The sequence below is a fragment of the Siphateles boraxobius genome, unplaced genomic scaffold (genome assembly GCF_051911475.1).
Source record: "Siphateles boraxobius isolate OS27281-9 unplaced genomic scaffold, OSU_SipBor_1 19, whole genome shotgun sequence".
Lineage (NCBI taxonomy): Eukaryota > Metazoa > Chordata > Actinopteri > Cypriniformes > Leuciscidae > Siphateles > Siphateles boraxobius.
Genome location: NW_027508799.1, coordinates 16,614,008 through 16,632,744, shown reverse-complemented (window position 1 = coordinate 16,632,744; position 18,737 = coordinate 16,614,008). Strand labels below are relative to the sequence as shown.

The 18,737-nt window shown below is 40.7% G+C and overlaps 1 protein-coding gene across 1 annotated transcript in view; it reads right to left on the bottom strand.

The window, feature by feature from the left end:
• Positions 1-178: 178 nt before the first annotated feature.
• The window catches only part of b4galnt3a (beta-1,4-N-acetyl-galactosaminyl transferase 3a), a 63,894-nt gene continuing 45,335 nt past the window's right edge, over positions 179-18,737 (bottom strand). Inside the window, exons 11-19 of the mRNA XM_077234007.1 lie at positions 10,825-10,925; positions 10,635-10,696; positions 8,431-8,608; positions 7,698-7,921; positions 2,538-2,691; positions 2,363-2,435; positions 2,092-2,245; positions 1,756-1,882; positions 179-1,062 (exon numbers count right to left, since the gene is read on the bottom strand). Coding sequence (XP_077090122.1) covers positions 960-1,062; positions 1,756-1,882; positions 2,092-2,245; positions 2,363-2,435; positions 2,538-2,691; positions 7,698-7,921; positions 8,431-8,608; positions 10,635-10,696; positions 10,825-10,925 — 1,176 coding nt within the window. The 3' untranslated portion in view covers positions 179-959. The remainder of the gene's footprint in view (positions 1,063-1,755; positions 1,883-2,091; positions 2,246-2,362; positions 2,436-2,537; positions 2,692-7,697; positions 7,922-8,430; positions 8,609-10,634; positions 10,697-10,824; positions 10,926-18,737) is intronic.

Sequence of the window (18,737 nt, the reverse complement as noted above, 5' to 3'; positions counted from 1 at the left end):
AATATAAACTACTATTCAACAATTTGGGGTCAGTAGATTCCAGTAAGGATGCATTAAATTGATCAAGTGACAGTTAAACATTTATAAAGATTTCTATTTCAAATAACTGTTCTTTCCAACTTTCTATTCATTAAATAACCCTGAAAATAATGAATAATGCATTCATAATAATAAGAAATGTTTCTTGAGCACCAAATCAGCATATTATTGCATATTTATTGAAGAATCATGTGACACTGAAGACTGAAAATTCAGCATTGGCATCACAGGAATAAATGATATTTTGAAAATATTAAAATACAAAGCAGTTATTTTCAAGTTGTAATAATAATTCACAATATTGCTGTTTTTATTGTATTTTTAATCAAATAAATGCAGCCATGGTGAGCAGAAGACTTCCTTTAAAAACTTGGCCAGTAGCTAAACATACAAAAAAAGTGTGCAGACCAAGCTGAATAAATAATAGATGATAACAAAGGAAAAAGACTAGCCCACAGATGTTTTTAAAAGGTTTCCCTCTGAGTATGAGTAGTACTTTATTTTATTTGACTGTGTGAGATAGTGTAAGTGTGAAGTGTTTGTTTTACAGAAAGTTAGTGCTGGTTCACACAGAACCTGTTTTTGAGGTTAGAAACACGATAGACAGGTTAGTGGAATGAAAAAAAGCAAGGTCTAGGGAAATTTTTTTTTTTCTTTTTTAAATTGAAGTTATTTTAACTTGAACACTGTCATTCATTCGAACTCAATCAAAGTACAGTAATCTTACAAATTTTAAAAGTCCCATTCTGCTTGTATCTGCTTGATCAATTAATCCATGATTTTTCTGAGCTCTGAGTTGAATCCATGAAGCCTGAGCATTTTGTGAAAGGTGACTGTATGATTGAGTTGACAAATGATACCAGCTGTGGGGCGAGTTTTTCGCTTAACTGATTTTGGAAAAAGAAAAAGAAAAATCGTATTTAGCCTGAATTATTATTTACCCACATTCCACGTTTGGAGTGGAAATGGTGGAAAAAATTTCTCAGGTGGAGTCGTTCAACCTCTAACCCATTGCCTAAGATTCTAAAAGAGAAAAATAAGAGGTTTAAATATATATTTTAGGATAATATAATTATTATTATTTTTTTAATTTAAGATGCACTCAGTAATTTAAAACAAAAAATGTTTTTGTCGCAATAACACCTATGGCATGGATGAATGTTTACTGCCTGTTTAGTAGCCACTTCACAGTGAAGCTGTTTGCTGTTGTTTTTGTTGTTTCTTGTTTTTCAGTACACACAGTCTTACCGTTGTATACTACGATATTCAAGAAGTTTTTGCATGTTATTAACACTTGTGTATTTAGTATTTGTATTGTTTTTTTTGTTATACACTTGTTTGCTTGTTTCAGTACTTTTTTTGTGCTTTGTAAAGTGCCTTGAGCACTGCTTAAATAATTTACTGTATATATAAAGTAAATATTATTATTATTATATTAGCAGCAGTAGTAGTAGTAGTAGTACTAGTAACAAGCAATTGTATGACATGGTTAGTCATGTGATTTCAAAATGGTGGTGCCAAATCCTTGTAGAATAAAACAGCTTTTTATTCATCTCATGTGGTTGTACATCATTGAAATAATATATCTCAAAAATTCTATAATTTCTTCAACTGACAAACTCGTTCAATTAGCAAAAAATTACTGAGTGCACAGGTGTAATCAAGGAAACAATAGGAATTTTTTTGATAATTTCAACGACAATAGGCTTTCATTACCTGTCTAGTAACTCCCAGTCTTCGCCCCCCCATTGGTCTTTGAATTCTCTGGTGTTCATGCCACCAATACGGTCCATGTCTGACTTGTAGATTCCCATCAAACCATAACCAGCAATCTCCCAAAAACCTATGGAAGAGCAGAGATATTTGAGCTTACTTAATCTCATATTGGAAAAACAAATAAAGAGTACATTAGCATTGTTAGCATACACTAGATTTGCATATCCTAAAGGAAGATCTACCTGCAAAGCAGGAAAAGCAAAGTGTTAATGTTTTAGATAATCTTTAATAATAGTTTTGGTTTGGGATAAGAGCCACTTTAAAGAGTACCAGTACCATTTGGGGCTCTTGGCGAAGCACCACAATTCAACCTCATCACCACTGGAGCATACACCATCTTTCCCTCAATACAGTGTTTTCGTATACTGTTTATTACATTCACAGGATAGTAGAGGTGCAGGTCACACAGGAACAAAATACTGTGCTCATCCTGAGGAGGAAGGACCAAAATTAAAACTTTCCATTCATTAATTTAAAAAAAGTAGCTTGACAGGAGAAAGAAATCAGAAACATGAAGAGCTTTTATTGATAAAATGAGGTTACCTACTTCAACAAGATCTATTCCAGCTTGAAGGCCACCTGTTCTTTGAAAATTACCCTCCAACCTCTTAAACTTGTAACTGTATATTTGAAGTATGAATGTTGACACAATTAGCCATTGATATTGCACACTTCAAAACACACTCATATGTACAAAAAAAGTTTAAAACAAAGTATTTTACCTAGGTAATTTTGCCTTTTTGAGTCTTTTCTCAATATCTATGTCAGAGCTATTGTAGTCTATAATTATTACATTAAAGTTTTTGTCCCCAGTTGCTCTGTACAGTTTTTCCATTTCCCTGATAAACTGTATGATCCATCTGGCCTGATTCTTCACTGTTTGGAGACAAATGAAGCTTGAAAACAGTATTTGAACACATACATGGACAATATCTGATGATGCAAATCAAAGTATTATTGTATTGAGTTTATTTCGATAGTCCACTTTAGACATTCTACTAACTATAAAGTAACTTCATAAGTATAAGTAACTACATGCCAACTAGCAGTCATTAGAGTATTAGTAGACTGTCCCTAACACCTGTAGACCTAACACTTTATTTTGATGCTCCCCTAACAGACATTCTACTGACAATAAGCACTTTTTTAACTATATGTCAACTTATCCTACTAATCCAAACTCTAACACCTGTATGGAGTTAATATTGTGCCGTAATTAAACAAACAAATCCAGCATTTTGCAAACAAACTCGATCTGCTTTGTTCAGGAAAACTCGACTCGCAAACAAACTCGATTTGCTTTGCAAAGGAAAACTCAACTCGCAAACAAACAGAAAGCAATGTGCAAATACAAAGGTAAATTTGAGCAAAAATGCAGTGGAGTAACAAATATGTATTGTGTTTTACAAATATAAATAAATGAGCCTAGATAATATTTCACAAATAAATACAAACCATCCTACAAATTGCATGTAACCTTTGAACAAATACCAAATCTAGTGCATACAACATGCATATCTGTCTGTTATGATTGTGAGACACTTGGCTTTTTATGAGATCTCTCGGTTCGATTTTCTCACAAATTAGTCCTGGCAGATTTTCTCACAAATGCTTCCAGGCAGATTTTCTCACTGTAGAGCTCACACTGTACATCCCGCCAGCTTCTCTCTCTCCTTCTCCACCCCTCCCGGACGCGCAGCTGCCGGCTTCGGCCCTCACTGCCGCCGCCTCAGGGGACGAAGCTGAAGGAATGGACCCAGGTGACAGCTGTTCCATCCTGGCATCGGACAGCGAAGAGTGGTCAGGTTCTCATCACTCAGCCTCCTCCTCGATCCGGGAAGGCTACAAAGTCTACTGCAGCGGTGTATTCGGCAGCCAACGAGCCAGTAATGCAACCCGCTCGCCTGCAAATCTCAAGAGTATAACGTCTGACTATCCGGCTCATGCCGTGGTGCTCTAAGTGTAGAAAATGTGCCCACATCTCAGTGTTCACCCCTACACGCAAGCACGATACCCCAGTGTCTCTCACACTCACAGAGCCCACTCTCATAAAGCTGGCAAATGGCGCTCGAGTGCTAGATGTAGGAAATGTGCCCACAACTCTGTGCTCACGCCTACTCTCTGCCGGCTCTGTCACATGGCCAAAACAGCCTCATATTGGTCAGGTTACGAATGTAAGTTACGTGCCCGCTTACGAGCGCTCACACTTACTAATAAACGCCCGGCGCTGCTCGCGCATCACAAAGTTATCTCAAATGTTCCCCCTTGAAAGCAATCGGGACGTCACATGTGAAACAGCCAGCCATAGCTGTCAGCGAGCCACTGTATTCAAGCACCGAGGGGGCACGTGCTGCGCCCATACCTCCGGTTCAGTTTTCCGAGCCGACGAAGTGTGGCTATGAATGTAAGTTACTTGCCCGCTTACGAGCACTCACGCTTACTAATAAACGCCCGGCGCTGCTCGCGCATCACAAAGAAGGCTATAATGTCTGGTTATCCGGCTCAGGCCGATGGTGTCATAAGTGTAGAAAAGGTCTCAGTGTTCACCCCTACACACAAGCACTATACCCCTGTCTCTCGCTCTCACAAAGCCCATTTTCCTAAAGCTGGTGAATGCTGCTCGAGTGTTAGATGTAGGAAACGTGCCCACATCTACTATCTGCCTGCTCTGTTGCACGGCCAAAGCAGCCTCATATCGGTCAGGTTATGAATGTTATGTGCCCGCTCACGAGCGCTCACGCTTACTAAAAAACATCTCGCCCCAGGTGCCGCTCGCGCATCACAAAGTGATCACAAAATGTTCCCCATTCAAAGCAATCGGGACGTCACATATGAATGTAAGTTACGTGCCCGCTCACAAGCGCTCACGCTTACTAACGAACTTTTTGCCCCAGGCCCCACTCGCGTATCATAAAACGTTCCCCATTCAAAGCAATCGGGACGTCACATAAAACAGCCAGCTACCGCTGTCAGTGAGCCGCCGTATTCGAGCGCCGATTGTGCTCGCTGAGAGCCGCGCATGTGCCAGGCTATCTGAACGACGGCCCAGACAAACTGTCCAGGAACAGCGTTCCCCCAGGGGAATGGTCCCTGCACCCCCAGACAGTCCAGTTACTGTGGCGCCTTTTCGGCAAAGTGGAAGTTGACCTGTTTGAATCAAAAGACAATGCTCATTGCCCGATGTTCTTTTCAAAGAACGAGGATGCGCTGGCCCAAATCTGGCCCAGCCTCCCAATCCATACTTTCCCTCCGGTCTCTCCGTTACCACAGGTAATCAAGAGGATCAGGGAAACGCGCCACTCGGTGCTCTCGTTATATCCCCGCGGTGCTACTGCGATGGGAGAACCAATTGTGGTTTCCAGAGCTGACGCGGCTGTCACACACAGCCCCTTGGCCGATTCCGGTGAGGAGAGCCCGCGGCTCGATCTGGCATCCCTGTCCAGAGCTCTGGTCTCTGCATGTATGGTTAATCAACGGATACCCGTTGTCTTGCCAGAAGGAGTGATGAACACGATTACGCAATCCAGAGCTCCCTCTACGAGGCGGCTCTACGTCTCTAAATGGTCTGTGTTCTCCAAATGGTGTGCCGATAGAAATCTGGACCCACGGACATGTGGGGTATCGTGGTTGCTTAGTTTCCTTCAAGAGCATTCGCAGCATTCGCTGAATCAACGCACGGCCAGTCAATAGGAAGGAACGAGCTGATCATCCGCTTCCTTAGGGGAAACAGGAGGATGAATCCCCCGCGACCCCCGTCGGTTCCCATGTGGGATCTTTCCTTGGTCCTAGAGGCCCTGAAAGCTTTCCCCTTTGAACCGATAGACTCCGTGGACCTAAAGTACCTCTCGCTCAAAACCGTTTTTCTGACAGCTCTGTCATCAGTTAAACATGTGGGGGATTTACACGCGCTGTCTGTTAGCGCTGCGTGTCTTGAGTTTGGACTCAAAAGTCATCCTTAAACCAAGGCATGGCTACGTCCCTGAGGTGATAGGTACTCCCTTCAGAGTGAAGGTCATTTCTCTATCGGCTCTGCCAGCATCCGATAGTGAGAGCGATGTTAATCTCCTCTGCCCTGTCAGGGCTTTGAGGGCTTACATTACACGTTCCGCCCCTTTCAGGCGCTCGGAGCAGCTCTTTGTTTCGTTTGGTGGGCGCACCAAAGGTCTCGCTGCCTCGAAAAAGAGCCTTTCCAGATGGATACTATTGGATGCTATTGCATGCGCATGTGTCTAAGGGTCTGCAATGCCCGTTGCGCATCAGGGCTCATTCCACCAGAGGCATGGCCTCGTCGTGGGCTTGGTCCAGCAGGATTTCCATTCAGGACATTTGTGAGGTGGCAGGCTGGGCCTCCCTGTCCACATTTGTTAGGTTTTATAACCTGGAAGTTCCTGCCCTGCAGGCTAGACTTCTGTCAGTATGAGCGGTGTGTATGTCCTGTCCAGATTGCAGACTACTCTCACGCGACCTTAGCTCTCCTGGTTGAGCTACACTTTACGGTGAATATTTATATAGACCAGCAACGCCGCTCTGTATACCCTATATGTGCTTATAACATGTGCTGGTCTGCATTGCTGGCCACCTGTTTCCCACTTATCTATGTTCCCCGGGAATCCCTGGGACTCTGGATCCCTGGATGCTGGGCATGCACGGCGTTGACAATGGGTTCCTGTAGCGCAAGCAACGTACGCAATATGAAAGAACTTCTCGTAAGAGAACGTACTTGGTACCATACGTAACCTCGGTTCTCTCTAGAAGAGAGAACGAGTATTGCGTAACCCGACCGTGTAGGCGCCACGAGTGATTTTTGCTTCAGCTGACGCAGCCTCCGAGTCTGACTTTTATACGCTAAGCCACCCCCATTTTGGCGGGCTGTGACGCGTAGAGGGCGCGACATCACGGGCGAGGCTCAGTGGTAGGCTGCAGCAGTTGCCGCAGGGCAGCCAATCAGCACGCAAGATAGCCTAGGTCTGCTGGCTGCTGCACTGCGTTGACAATAAATGCAAAATTAAGGATAATTTTTGGCTCCAACATCTCGAGAAGAGATGACTTTACCCGTAGCGTAAGCAACTTACGCAATAATTACGCCCTCTTCTAGAGAGAACCGAGGTTACGTATGTAACCAAGTATGTTTTCCTTTGCAAAGCAGATTGAGTTTGTTTGCAAAATGCTGGATTTGTTTGTTTAATTATGGCACAATAATAACTCTATACACCTGACCCTAACCTTGTTAGGTTAACCCTAACCTTGTTAGAACATATAACTAACTCTAACCTTGTTAGAACATATAACAGTCAACTAACAATCTATTCATCCTCTGAGAGTTAGTTGACATGTAGTTGCAAAGGTACTTATGGTAATTAGAATGTCTATGGTGGACCATCACGAAAAAAAAGTAACAAGAATTTTTGACTAGGAAGAAACTTTCACATTGTTGTCATTCTTGTAGATACAGGGTAATTACATAGTAAGTACATCACATGACTAAATTCAGAGAGTTGTTTTTGGAAACAAAATTTCACATATAATAAACAGAATTTACTCCTGTTTATAAGTACCTTAATGAAACATATTACTATCTTAAGTAATATGCACCCTTCGAGGGTATATAAGGTATACAGCAATTTAATTTTTTACTTGTTTTTCATTCAGTTATTGAATTTCCACTTATTTTACTGCTTGATATAGCTTAATCTTAATGCATTATTATAATCATGTATTTGGCTTTTAAGAGGATATATTTTAGTGTGTTGAGTATTTAGAGTCTAAAGACATGAATTGCTCCTAGTTGAATATCGAATTTTGTTATTTTGTAAGTACAGTAATTCCAACAAGACTTGCAATACAGTTAATAGACAAATATTGATACATTTGATTATTTTCACCTGCCACAATTATATGAACAGTAGCAGATGGGTTCCAGTTGAATGCTTTTGGACTGCAGAGAAACATTTGTTTCGATGAATCTTCATCTAGTGCATAAACGTAACGTGAAACAAGAACTTTCTGAACAAGTGGCCCCACAAGTTCCAGTTCCACCAGATAACGACTGCCCACACCCTTATCTTCACGCCTTACAACATTCACCACACGCAACAGGGAGAAATCACTGTGAAGATATAAAAACATAAAAAATAGCATAACTATGTGGACTGGACACAACTACTTTGTGTGTGGTCATGTTTGAACAACAAAAAGTGCCTCAATCTTGGTGTGGCTGAAAAGGCGTGCTAATTAGGAAGTCATGTACATTCTTTTACCAGGGGTAAACTATGTAAATTATGCTTTAGTTGTCTAGAACAGGGGCTAGACAGAATCCCCAGCCACCCCTCCATGCCCTGTCCTGCCCCAACACTACACTACATGTTTTGCATGTCTCCTTAAGCAAACACACCTTATTCAGGTCATCAGCTCATTAATATAGACTTCAGGTGTGATTTACATTTCAAATGTTGCTATTCAAAACATTAACACATAAATGTTGTAAATGAATGTTCTAAATAAAGAAAAGTTAAAGTCTTGATAGAAAATTGAAATATACCTCCCCCCACCTCCACCCCCTTTTAGGCTTTTCTTGAGTGAGGAAGGTTGAAAGAGGTAAAAACTGGACAAACTTACCGTGTCTCCTCTCTTGAATGCAGTGCTTCCAAAAAGGCTCTAACGATGTACATAGCATGATTTTGGGACATCACAATGTTTCCAGCTGTTCTGCAGGAATTTACCACAACGGTAGTTTGCTTTGAAGCAGGATTTAGGGGTTTCACGTCATAGACACGCTGCCAAAAAGGACCTTCACCTGAGTTTTGTAAAATGTTTTAGAGTACTGAAATCAGCAATTATTGCATTTGCACTGTATTAAGTAATCAGAGCCAACAATTGTAAAAATAATAGTTCTTCAAGTGTTCCGTCGATCACTCTAGGTTCAGAATAAGTACTGGCTAGTTCACAAAGAACTGTCTTCATAAGAAAATTACTTTGCTGTACTGTATGGTAGCATTAATGATATGGACTAAAACCGAATGTTTCAAATGTCAGGTGTTCTTATAACGTGTTTTATGAATACAAAACAGTTTAAATGTGATTCCTCTCTCTTTTACTTTTTGTGTAATTATACTGGGATACAGCTTGTGTGCAGAAAAATGCTTGATGCTGTCAGCATATATAGAAAAAAAGACAAGTCACAAAAAAATGGACTAGGTTATTTAGATTCTAAAAATGTTTTTTGAAGTTACATAATAAGTTCTTCTCATTACCATTTATATACTGGGTTTCAACTTTATTTTATTAATTCATACTTTGCAGTCACGTGACTACCATGGATACCTGGCGGGCAACACACGCTAACAAAATGGCGGCAAACAGTGGCCAGCCAGGGGAATTGCAGCCTTGCAAATTTCCAATACTACAATCAATTATATAGTGAGGCTATTTTGTTTTCATAGCACATTAACAAAATGTTTAATGACACTAATAACACTGAAAACAATACAATTACTAAATATTAATAATATCACTAAAATGATATAGGCCTAAAGACAGTCTTTAGTTCACGAAAAGCACAACTCTGCCATCTGTGAAAATCAAAAGCAGCTTCAAAAACTTGTTTAAAAAGAAATATTCTTCTATTTTTTTACTGTCATTAATGTAGGTGTTATGATGGTGGGGAAGGAGAACCCAGGCGCAGACAGAGTACACTAAACACAGGATTTATTGACAACAAAAGGGGAAAATAATGCCCACGATGGGGTACAGCAAGACAAGGCAGAGGATAACTAACTAACAGCAAACAAACAAACAGGATCTTCACAGGACACGTAACTAAGACACGATACTCACAGGTAACATTAATCAATGACTCAACACAAAACTAAAACAATCACAGGCAGGTCTTCAGAGCATAACACCACAGCAGGTTTAACAATGAACCGACACAGGACAGCAAACACAAGGGGATTAAATAGGGGAACACTAATGACGAGGACAGGTGAAGGTGACTAGACAATAATGACGAGACGAGGATAACAAGGGGGCGGGGTCACGCAACAAGACAACACAAGCACATGGCCCACACAAAAGGCCATGTGCTTGCACACAAAACACGGGTCTGTCATGATCCTGCCACATGACCAGGGAAAATCAAAGACATGATGGCAGAATCATGACAGTAGGTCCACAAGAGAAATATTAAGCCAGTAAATTAAGATAGTCGCTATACCGTTATATCCATCGTCATCTCTGAGAGAACGCGGCGTTAATGCAGCGACAGATGCTGAAAGCTCAGTCCGTTTCGTCCGTTTCTACTTTCACTTTCAGGGAATGAGCGCGTTTACATGCATGTTCTTAACCCGATTATGCTGAATAATAGTGCATCCAATCGCACAACAACTATCTGGCATGTCGTTTACATATCAAAACACCAACTTTTGTACATTAAAACAGGCGACGTCCTGGCAAGATCCTTGATTAGTTTACTGGGTTTCGTTGCAAGAGAACGACGTTCTTGCCCACCAGCCAGTACTTGTGACGTCACGTGCAAAGTATGAATTGGAAATTGATTGTATGATTAAAAAAATCATATTGCATTCATTAAAATCCATCGTTATTTATTAATATTACTGTGAGCAGATTTTATAAAGCTGCATCACCTACAACAGTAGCCTAACACAATGGCCAAATAGCAGTTTGGCTTTTAACATGAACTGCTCATGAAATTTCATGAGCAGAATAAGACAGCGATTTCATTTTTACTATGACTTTAAGGTGTAAAATTAGTTTATCTGGAACCTTAATTTTCAGGACTAATATCAGAATAAGAGTTTTACCTGTATCTATCTTTTGTACAACAGGGTCTTCAACCTCAGTCAGGTAAGCAGAAAGTCCTTTACTAAAATAGTGAAGCATGTACAATAAATGTACCATTTTAGTTACAAACAAAAAATGCAGATAAAATTGGTGAACTAATGTGAAGAAAACAGAACAAGACAATATCAAGCAATACTGTATGCTTCATACTCTGCCTGAAATGATGGATCTTGCGTGTAAAAGCACATCTCATCGTTGAGATCATGAGTTTGCCTTGTGTAGTCATTTGGGTACACTGAAGAAAAAGTAATCTATAAGAACAAGAAACAGAGCAAAATGTATTAATTATCCTGACTGTTTACATGATCTGTCTCTTTAGACTGGCAAGTTGTCCCAATTTATACAATTTATGGATTTAATTACAGCATTTAGCCAGAAGAGTAATTTCGTCTTTCGGTAACACTTTACAGTTCAATTATTTTATTGCATATTAATCTAGGTCAAAGTTCATTTTTAAATATATGGTTCTTTGTTAACCCCCTGGGGTCGGCGGTCACGCCGGCGTGACCAGCTCGTTTTTTTTTTCTAATCAATGCAAAAGAGACTAAAAATACTCTGTTTATTTTGATCTTTCATATAAGTGTTATACATCATTCGATCCTGTTAAGTGTCTATTTTTTGTGTATACTCACAATAAAAACAAAGTGTTTTGCTTTTTGTCAAATAAAGAAAAATTAACATGATGTGAGTTTTGCCTTCTCTCTGTCAGTTAAGTCCATTCTGAAACGCTTCCGAAAATAACCTGTAACTCAGCGAATACTTGTCACACTGGCACGAGAGATTTTTCTTTATTAAGCTTGAATTCTCTTCTTTTAAATGAAGTAATATATAAAAAACAAATATTCTCAGTTTATGTAATCGGTATTAAAAAGGGGAGATGTCAGTCTTTTTCTTTTCAGCTAATTAAGTGTTGATGTGACCATGCCCACAGAGAGCGCACGCTATTCAAACGCAAGTGATCTGAAGCAAGCCATGCAAACATGCCAAAGCCCACATCAGCTGGATAAACCACATCAAGTTTAATAAGAATCTTGTACTTTACCTCTTCTTGCTATGCTGTGAGGATTAATACTATCTAATAATCCTGGTAAAATGTACCAGAAGTGCTGGTAGTTTCATTTCGAGGAGCAACGGATCCAGCTGATGTAGTAAGTTATTTATTCTTAAGTGCTTTGTTCTAATCGCGATATTAAATAGTGTCTGTAAACCGCAAAAAGACTGTTTAAATATGAATTGCGTGTCTGTGTGTGAATGAATGAATGAACGGCACAGGCACACTGTTGTTAACTACAGCTGTACAGAGCGCATCTGTGCCATTCATTCGCTCTCGTACCTACATTAGTAAACGTTATTTTTACATGAACACATCCAAACTATATTGCTATAGCCTACTGAGATGAGTAAAAATCTTGTTTCAAGATTTTAATTTTTTTTTTTATAATTCAACTTTTTTTATTGTTCAACAGTCAAAACATCAGAGTACATCATCACATTATTCAGTAATCACCTTTGCAATTACACACTCAGCCACTAGTCCCCATCAGTGGAATACAACCAAAACAAAAGCACATGAAAATTAAACAATTATTGAGCAGTCCTATTTACACCATTTGTATATGCTGCCAAAAATGATCCCATGTTTTTTTCATTTCTCCCTCATTATGCAGTCTCCCCAACATGCTCTCATATGAAGCAATTTCAATCATCCCATCAACCCAGTCTTTTAGGTCTGGGGTTTTGGGGCATTTCCAATTTCGCAAAATCATCCTGGCAGCTGTAATACAGCCACTCTTAATAAGGGTAAATTTATTTTTTGCTATGTTGGGTATGTCCAAGAAGGCATAATCGTGGTTCCACAGGTAAATTAGACCTCATCCACTCTTCAAGTACTGGCAGAATTTTACACCAGAATGGGTGAACTAAAGAACATTCCCAAATCATATGTAAATAAGTACCCTCTTCTTCATTACATTTCCAGCACAGATTATTTCCAGCTATCCCCATCCTGTAAAGCCTAGATGGTGTATAATAATATGTATTATTTTGTATTGAATGAATTTCCCCCTAGCTTCCCGTATGTTCTTACCCACATTAGATAGTATGTACCGCCACCCACTTTTATTGATATTAATCCCCAAATCCTTCTGCCATATTGTTTTCAGGTTGTTACAGGTATCTACAGTTACACTGAGCATTGATTTGTAACACATTGAAGCAGTCTGAGCTTCACGTGGCAACTTAAGATAGGCATAAACAGGGTTATTACTTGCATTAAATTTGTTCTTGACACAATGTCTAATCTGCAGATACTTCCAAAAGTTTCCTTGACCTCCAATATTGTATTTTTCACCAATTCAGAGTATTACATAAAAAGTCCGTTCTCATACAGATCACCAATTACAGTTACCCCTTTAAGGTGCCATTGTTTCCAAAACCCCCACGCGTTACCTATACAAATTTCAGGGTTATTCCACAATGATGCATATGACTGTTTATAATGTGATGTCCTGCACACTTTATGAATTTTGCCCCAAACATGTCTTGGATGTATTGTCACTGGATTTGAGTCCCATTTAGCTCCAGAGCATTGTGTCATGATTCTGTCCTGTATCCTTGTTTTATTCTAGTTCTGAGGCAGGATCATGACAGACTCAGGTTGTGTGTGCAAACACATGGCCTAATGTTTGGGCTATGTGTTTGCATTGTCTTGTGTCGTTTACCACGCCCCCTTGTTCTCCTCGTTCAGTCATTATTGTTTCATCAGTGTCACCTGTGCCCTTGTGATTATCTCCCTTATATAATCTCCTTGTGGTTGTTACTTGTTGCTTGTTCGTTTTGTATCCTGTCTGTGAGTAATCCAGTCTAGTGTATTGTCAGGTCAAGCTTATTGTCAGAATTGCTCTATGTTCATTGTCAAGTTCGACGTCTAGTTATAATCAAGTCTTGTCAGTGTTTGTTTTGCCTTGTCAATGTTCGTTTGCCCCCTTGTGGGTTTTTGTTTTCTGTTTATAAAATAAAACTGTGTTTAGAGAATACTGTCTGCGCTTGGGTTCGTATTTGAAACCGTGACAGAACGAACAAGCAATTTTTGAACCCAGCAGACAGTATGTCCCTTCCCGCCAGATGCCAGTTAGATGACCATGAGCAATGGTGGCAGTCGACTACCGCCGATATGAAGAGGGGCAAGGCTCCGTTTTCTCCCCAGGGAGAGAAGTCCCTGGAGAGATATGCCCAGGCCCTGGAGGAGAGGAGGACATTCATGCCGGAGATCCTCCTCAATTCCTACTTCATCGCGGGTCTCAATGTACCTCCTCCTTTGACTGAACGGGAGGGGCTGATCCGACGCCCGTTCCGTGAAGTGGTGGACCATGTGTCTTCGGAGGAGCTGCAGGGTCCCACTAGGACAGTGCCATCTTTCTCACTGCCAGTGATCCCGGAGGGTCGCGTCCTAGCTGTCGCAACGCTTGGGGACCATTTTCTCTCCACCTCGACTCCCGAAGCACCTCCCATAGCTGTTAGCCTCCGCGGAAAGAGAGGAAGACGGGTGTCATGGGAGTCTGCATCGGAGGCCTCTTCTACTGAGTCGGCTTTGCCTGTGGCAGTCCTTCCAGTTTCAGCAACGGCCCCTGCGGTGATCACCTCACCGATCACAAGTCCGGCTATGGCTTCTGCCCCGCGGCCAAGGAGAAAGAGGAGGAAGAGAGCTTCTTGTCCTCCGTCTCAGTCCCCTTCTGGGTCCGTGTTGGCTCTCCAGCCCGCTGCTGCTATTTCTGTCCATGTGGAGGTTGGTGGGGAAACTGACTGAGTCTAGCCCTGTCCCAGCTAAGGAGTCCAGTCCTGATCTAGCTTCAAGGCCAGCCGCAGCGCCTTTTGTCTCTGTTCCACAGTCGCCTGCTGCCTCTGTCTCAGTTCCGTTGCTGGCTGCAGCGTCCCCAGTCTTGGTTTCTGTTACGTCTCCGCTGCCAGCTGCAGCGGCACCTGCTTTGTCCCCTGTTGTTCCCCCGGTCACCCCTGCTACTATTTTACCCCGGTCTGTCCTCCCCAAGACTGTACCTTTTGTGCCTCCGCCCAGACCTGTTCGGTTTCCTTGTCCTCAGCCCTCGCCCACGTCCAGTGAGTCTGACTTTTTTCCCACCTGTCCACTCTGGACCTCCGCCTATGAACTCTTTTGTTCCCCCACCCCCCCTCCCTTGTTTGTTATTTTTATTGTCACCCAAATCCTGTTATTATGTATTCTTGTTTGCCATTGTTGTTAACTGTTATGTTTTGTTGGCTTGTGTCTATTTTGCAGTCTGTTATGTCTCATGTGGAGCGTCTGGTATCCGCTCCTTAAGAGGGGGGTTCTGTCATGATTCTGTCCTGTATCCTTGTTTTATTCTAGTTCTGAGGCAGGATCATGACAGACTCGGGTTGTGTGTGCAAACACATGGCCTAATGTTTGGGCTATGTGTTTGCGTTGTCTTGTGTCGTTTACCACGCCCCCTTGTTCTCCTCGTTCAGTCATTATTGTTTCATCAGTGTCACCTGTGCCCTTGTGATTATCTCCCTTATATATAATCTCCTTGTGGTTGTTACTTGTTGCTTGTTCGTTTTGTATCCTGTCTGTGTAATCCAGTCTAGTGTATTGTCAGGTAAAGCTTATTGTCAGAATTGCTCTATGGTCATTGTCAAGTTCGACGTCTAGTTATAATCAAGTCTTGTCAGTGTTTGTTTTGCCTTGTCAATGTTAGTTTGCCCCCTTGTGGGTTTTTGTTTTCTGTTTATAAAATAAAACTGTGTTTAGAGAATACTGTCTGCGCTTGGGTTCGTATTTGAAACCGTGACACATTGTGAAAGAATGCTAATGGGGTGAAATGGTGAGGCCAGTTTCTGTTCTATCTTGATCCAGTCCAACTCAGAATCTGTCTCGTCCCAATGTTTAGCCATTTCAAAAGCGATATTATACATCCTCACATCAGGTAGTCCAAGGCCCCCTTTGTCTCTTGGGGAGGTCAACTTGCTCATCTTAATCTTAATCGGTCTTTTTCCTTCCCATTAAAAGTCCTTGATAATTTTGTCATATCTTTTAAAGATAGGGTCTGGAATGTTCACAGGTATCATCATGGATATATAATTGAACTGCGGAGCAATAACCATTCTAACAATATTTACTTTACCCCACAAAGAGAGTTTCAGCTGTTCCCATTTGTCCACATTATTTTTTATCTTTGACAGCAGTGGTTCATAATTCAACAACATTATATCCTCCACATTCTGTGTTAATTTAACCCCAAGGTACTTCATACCTTTTGGAATCCATTAAAAGCCAAATTGGGTCACTGTATGGGAATGACAAGTTCTAGATATTGGCGTAGCTTCCGACTTATCCCAATTTATTTTGTATCCTGACGAGCTTGAATATAATTGGATAATGCTCATTAATGGAGGTAAAGATTTGAGAGGATCACGAGATAACAACAAAATATCCTTGACGAAAAAGACGAAGTCATGTCATTTGTCATCACTGCCGCTCTAGGATTTTTATGTAATAAACTAACCCAGGACCTAAAAGTATGACCGAATCCAAAATTTGACAGGGCTGCGGCCAAAAAGCCCCACTCTGTCGAAAGCCTTTTCGGCGTCTAAGGATATAGCTGCGATCGGGGTATTTTCTGAAAAATTTTGCCACATCAGATGAATTAGCCTTCTCATATTATCGGGTGATGATCTTCCTTTAATGAAGCCCACTTGGTCCTTATAAATTATACTTGGTAGAACCTTTTCTAACCGTGAAGCTAAAATTTTTGCCAACACCTTACAGTCCACATTAATAAGACTTACTGGCCTAAAATTAGCCGGATCTGCTAAATCCCTATCTTTTTTAGGTATCAGTGTTATCAATGCTTCCATGAAAGTACTAGGCAATACTTCAGCTTCTATATAGACTTCTGTTAGAATTGGGGCCACTAAGTCAGCATACTTTCTATAATATTCAGCTGGAAACCCGTCCACCCCGGCTGATTTGCCAGATTTCAAAGAAGTTATTGCAGCTTTAACCTCCTCTTGTGTAATGGGAAGGTCTAGAGACTCGGATTGCAATACATCTAATTTAGGTAACTCCATGTTAGAATTTTTTTTTTTTTTTTTTTTTTCCTCCATCCAGACTACCTGAAGATGCATATAGATGTTTATAGAACTTCTGAAAAACCTTGTTTATATCTTTTGTCAATGATACCATCGAATCTCCTTTCTTAATTGCCAGAATAATGTTAGCAGCATTTTGCTGTTTTAATTGTCTGGACAGGAGCTTGCCTGCTTTTTCACCTCCTTCATAAAACCTTGTCCGTAGTCTAAATAGAGCATATTCTGCTATTTTATTATATATCTCATGTAATTGGGATTTGTATTTACAAATATCCTGATATAAATCATTAGAGTAATGTCTAGCCAACTCCTTCTCCAGTGCACAAATTGTTGCTTCCAAGTTCTTAACCAAGTCTCTTCCTTTTTTCTTTCTGGCTGCCTGTGCAATCAATTTCCCTCTAATGTATGCTTTTGAGGCCTCCCATACAGACGCCAACTTATCAGTGCTTCCTACATTCAATTCAAAGAAGGAAGTCAGATCATCAGATAATAATGAGCTAAACTCCATCTTCCCTTTCTACCAGCTTCTCTATTTAGAGCTATCCCCAAATCCACAGTTGCATGGTCTGATAATACTATTTCTCCAATTTTACAGTCTACTACCTGATCAGTGATAGAGTTTGAAAGCAAGAAAAAATCGATCCTAGAGTGAGATTTATGGCAATGAGAAAAAAAAGTATAGTCTCTTTCTGTTGGATTTACCAAGCGCCATATGTCAGTCAATCCAATATCCTCTGTTAGCAAATGAAGGGCAGCCCTATCCCTTGGTATTAAGGGTCCCTGATATTTACTCTTATCCAGAACCCCATCCATAACCTGATTAAAGTCCCCAGCCAAAATGATTTGCCCCTCTTTGTCACAAAGAATCTTGTTTACCTTATTAATAAACGCCGGATGTGTCTTCTCGGGCCGTATACATTGCATAATATCACTTTAACTCCATTAATGAGGCTTCCTATTAATGAGGCTTCCTATAATCCTCCCAACATCGTCTTTAGTTTCCGTTAACATTAAAAAGTTCAGTTTCTTATTTATTAGGATCATAACCCCATTTTGTTTGCTTGTAAATGGTGAATAAAATACATGTCCCACCCAGTCTCTTTTGAATTTGAGCGCTACATTATCTGTTACATGACTTTCCTGCACAAAAGCAACATTCACTTGTTTATGTTTGAGATATGTCAGGACCTTTTTTCTTTTAATAGGACTTCCATATCCATTAATATTCCATGTTATAAACCTGATGTGACTACCTATGTATAATACAAATAAATCGCACATTATCGCGTGCGTAACCAGATACGCTGAGCGACTGCCCCCTATTGGGGAATGGCATACAAAACCGTGATGCACATTAATTCAAATTTAACAAACTGCAGTTGAACATTTCAAACACCAAAACTATTTTCTGCAAAATTCTATTGTTTAGAAGTAAAAAAGTAACAAATTGTAAAAAACCCTACACCCAACTTAATATCAGAAAAAATCTGAACAAAAAACAACACAAAAAGAACAGTCATACCAAACATTGAGGACTGTCTTCGTTCAAACACCTCGAGATTGCGGTCCGTGGAGGGCCGAATCCAGCCTTTCTTTAGCTGTCAAAACTGTTCCAAGACAGCACAGTTATCCTACTCATCTGCCCACCTGCTGCACCTGACCCATATATGCTCCACTTTGGCGATCTTGCAAAGAATATTTGGTCCCGTCACTCTTTTGCCCCGCAACGTTTTTTGATGAACTGCTCCGCATCCGTACTCGATGTGAACACCCTATTCTTCCCTTGCCATGTGAAACGGAGTGAGGCTGGATATGCCAGCGTATATTTCATGTTGACGCTTCTCAGCATCCTCCGCGAAGCGGTGAAATCCCTCCGTTTTCTGGCCTACTCTCTTGACATGGCGGGGAAAAATTAAATCCTGCATCCCTCCCATTCCGTC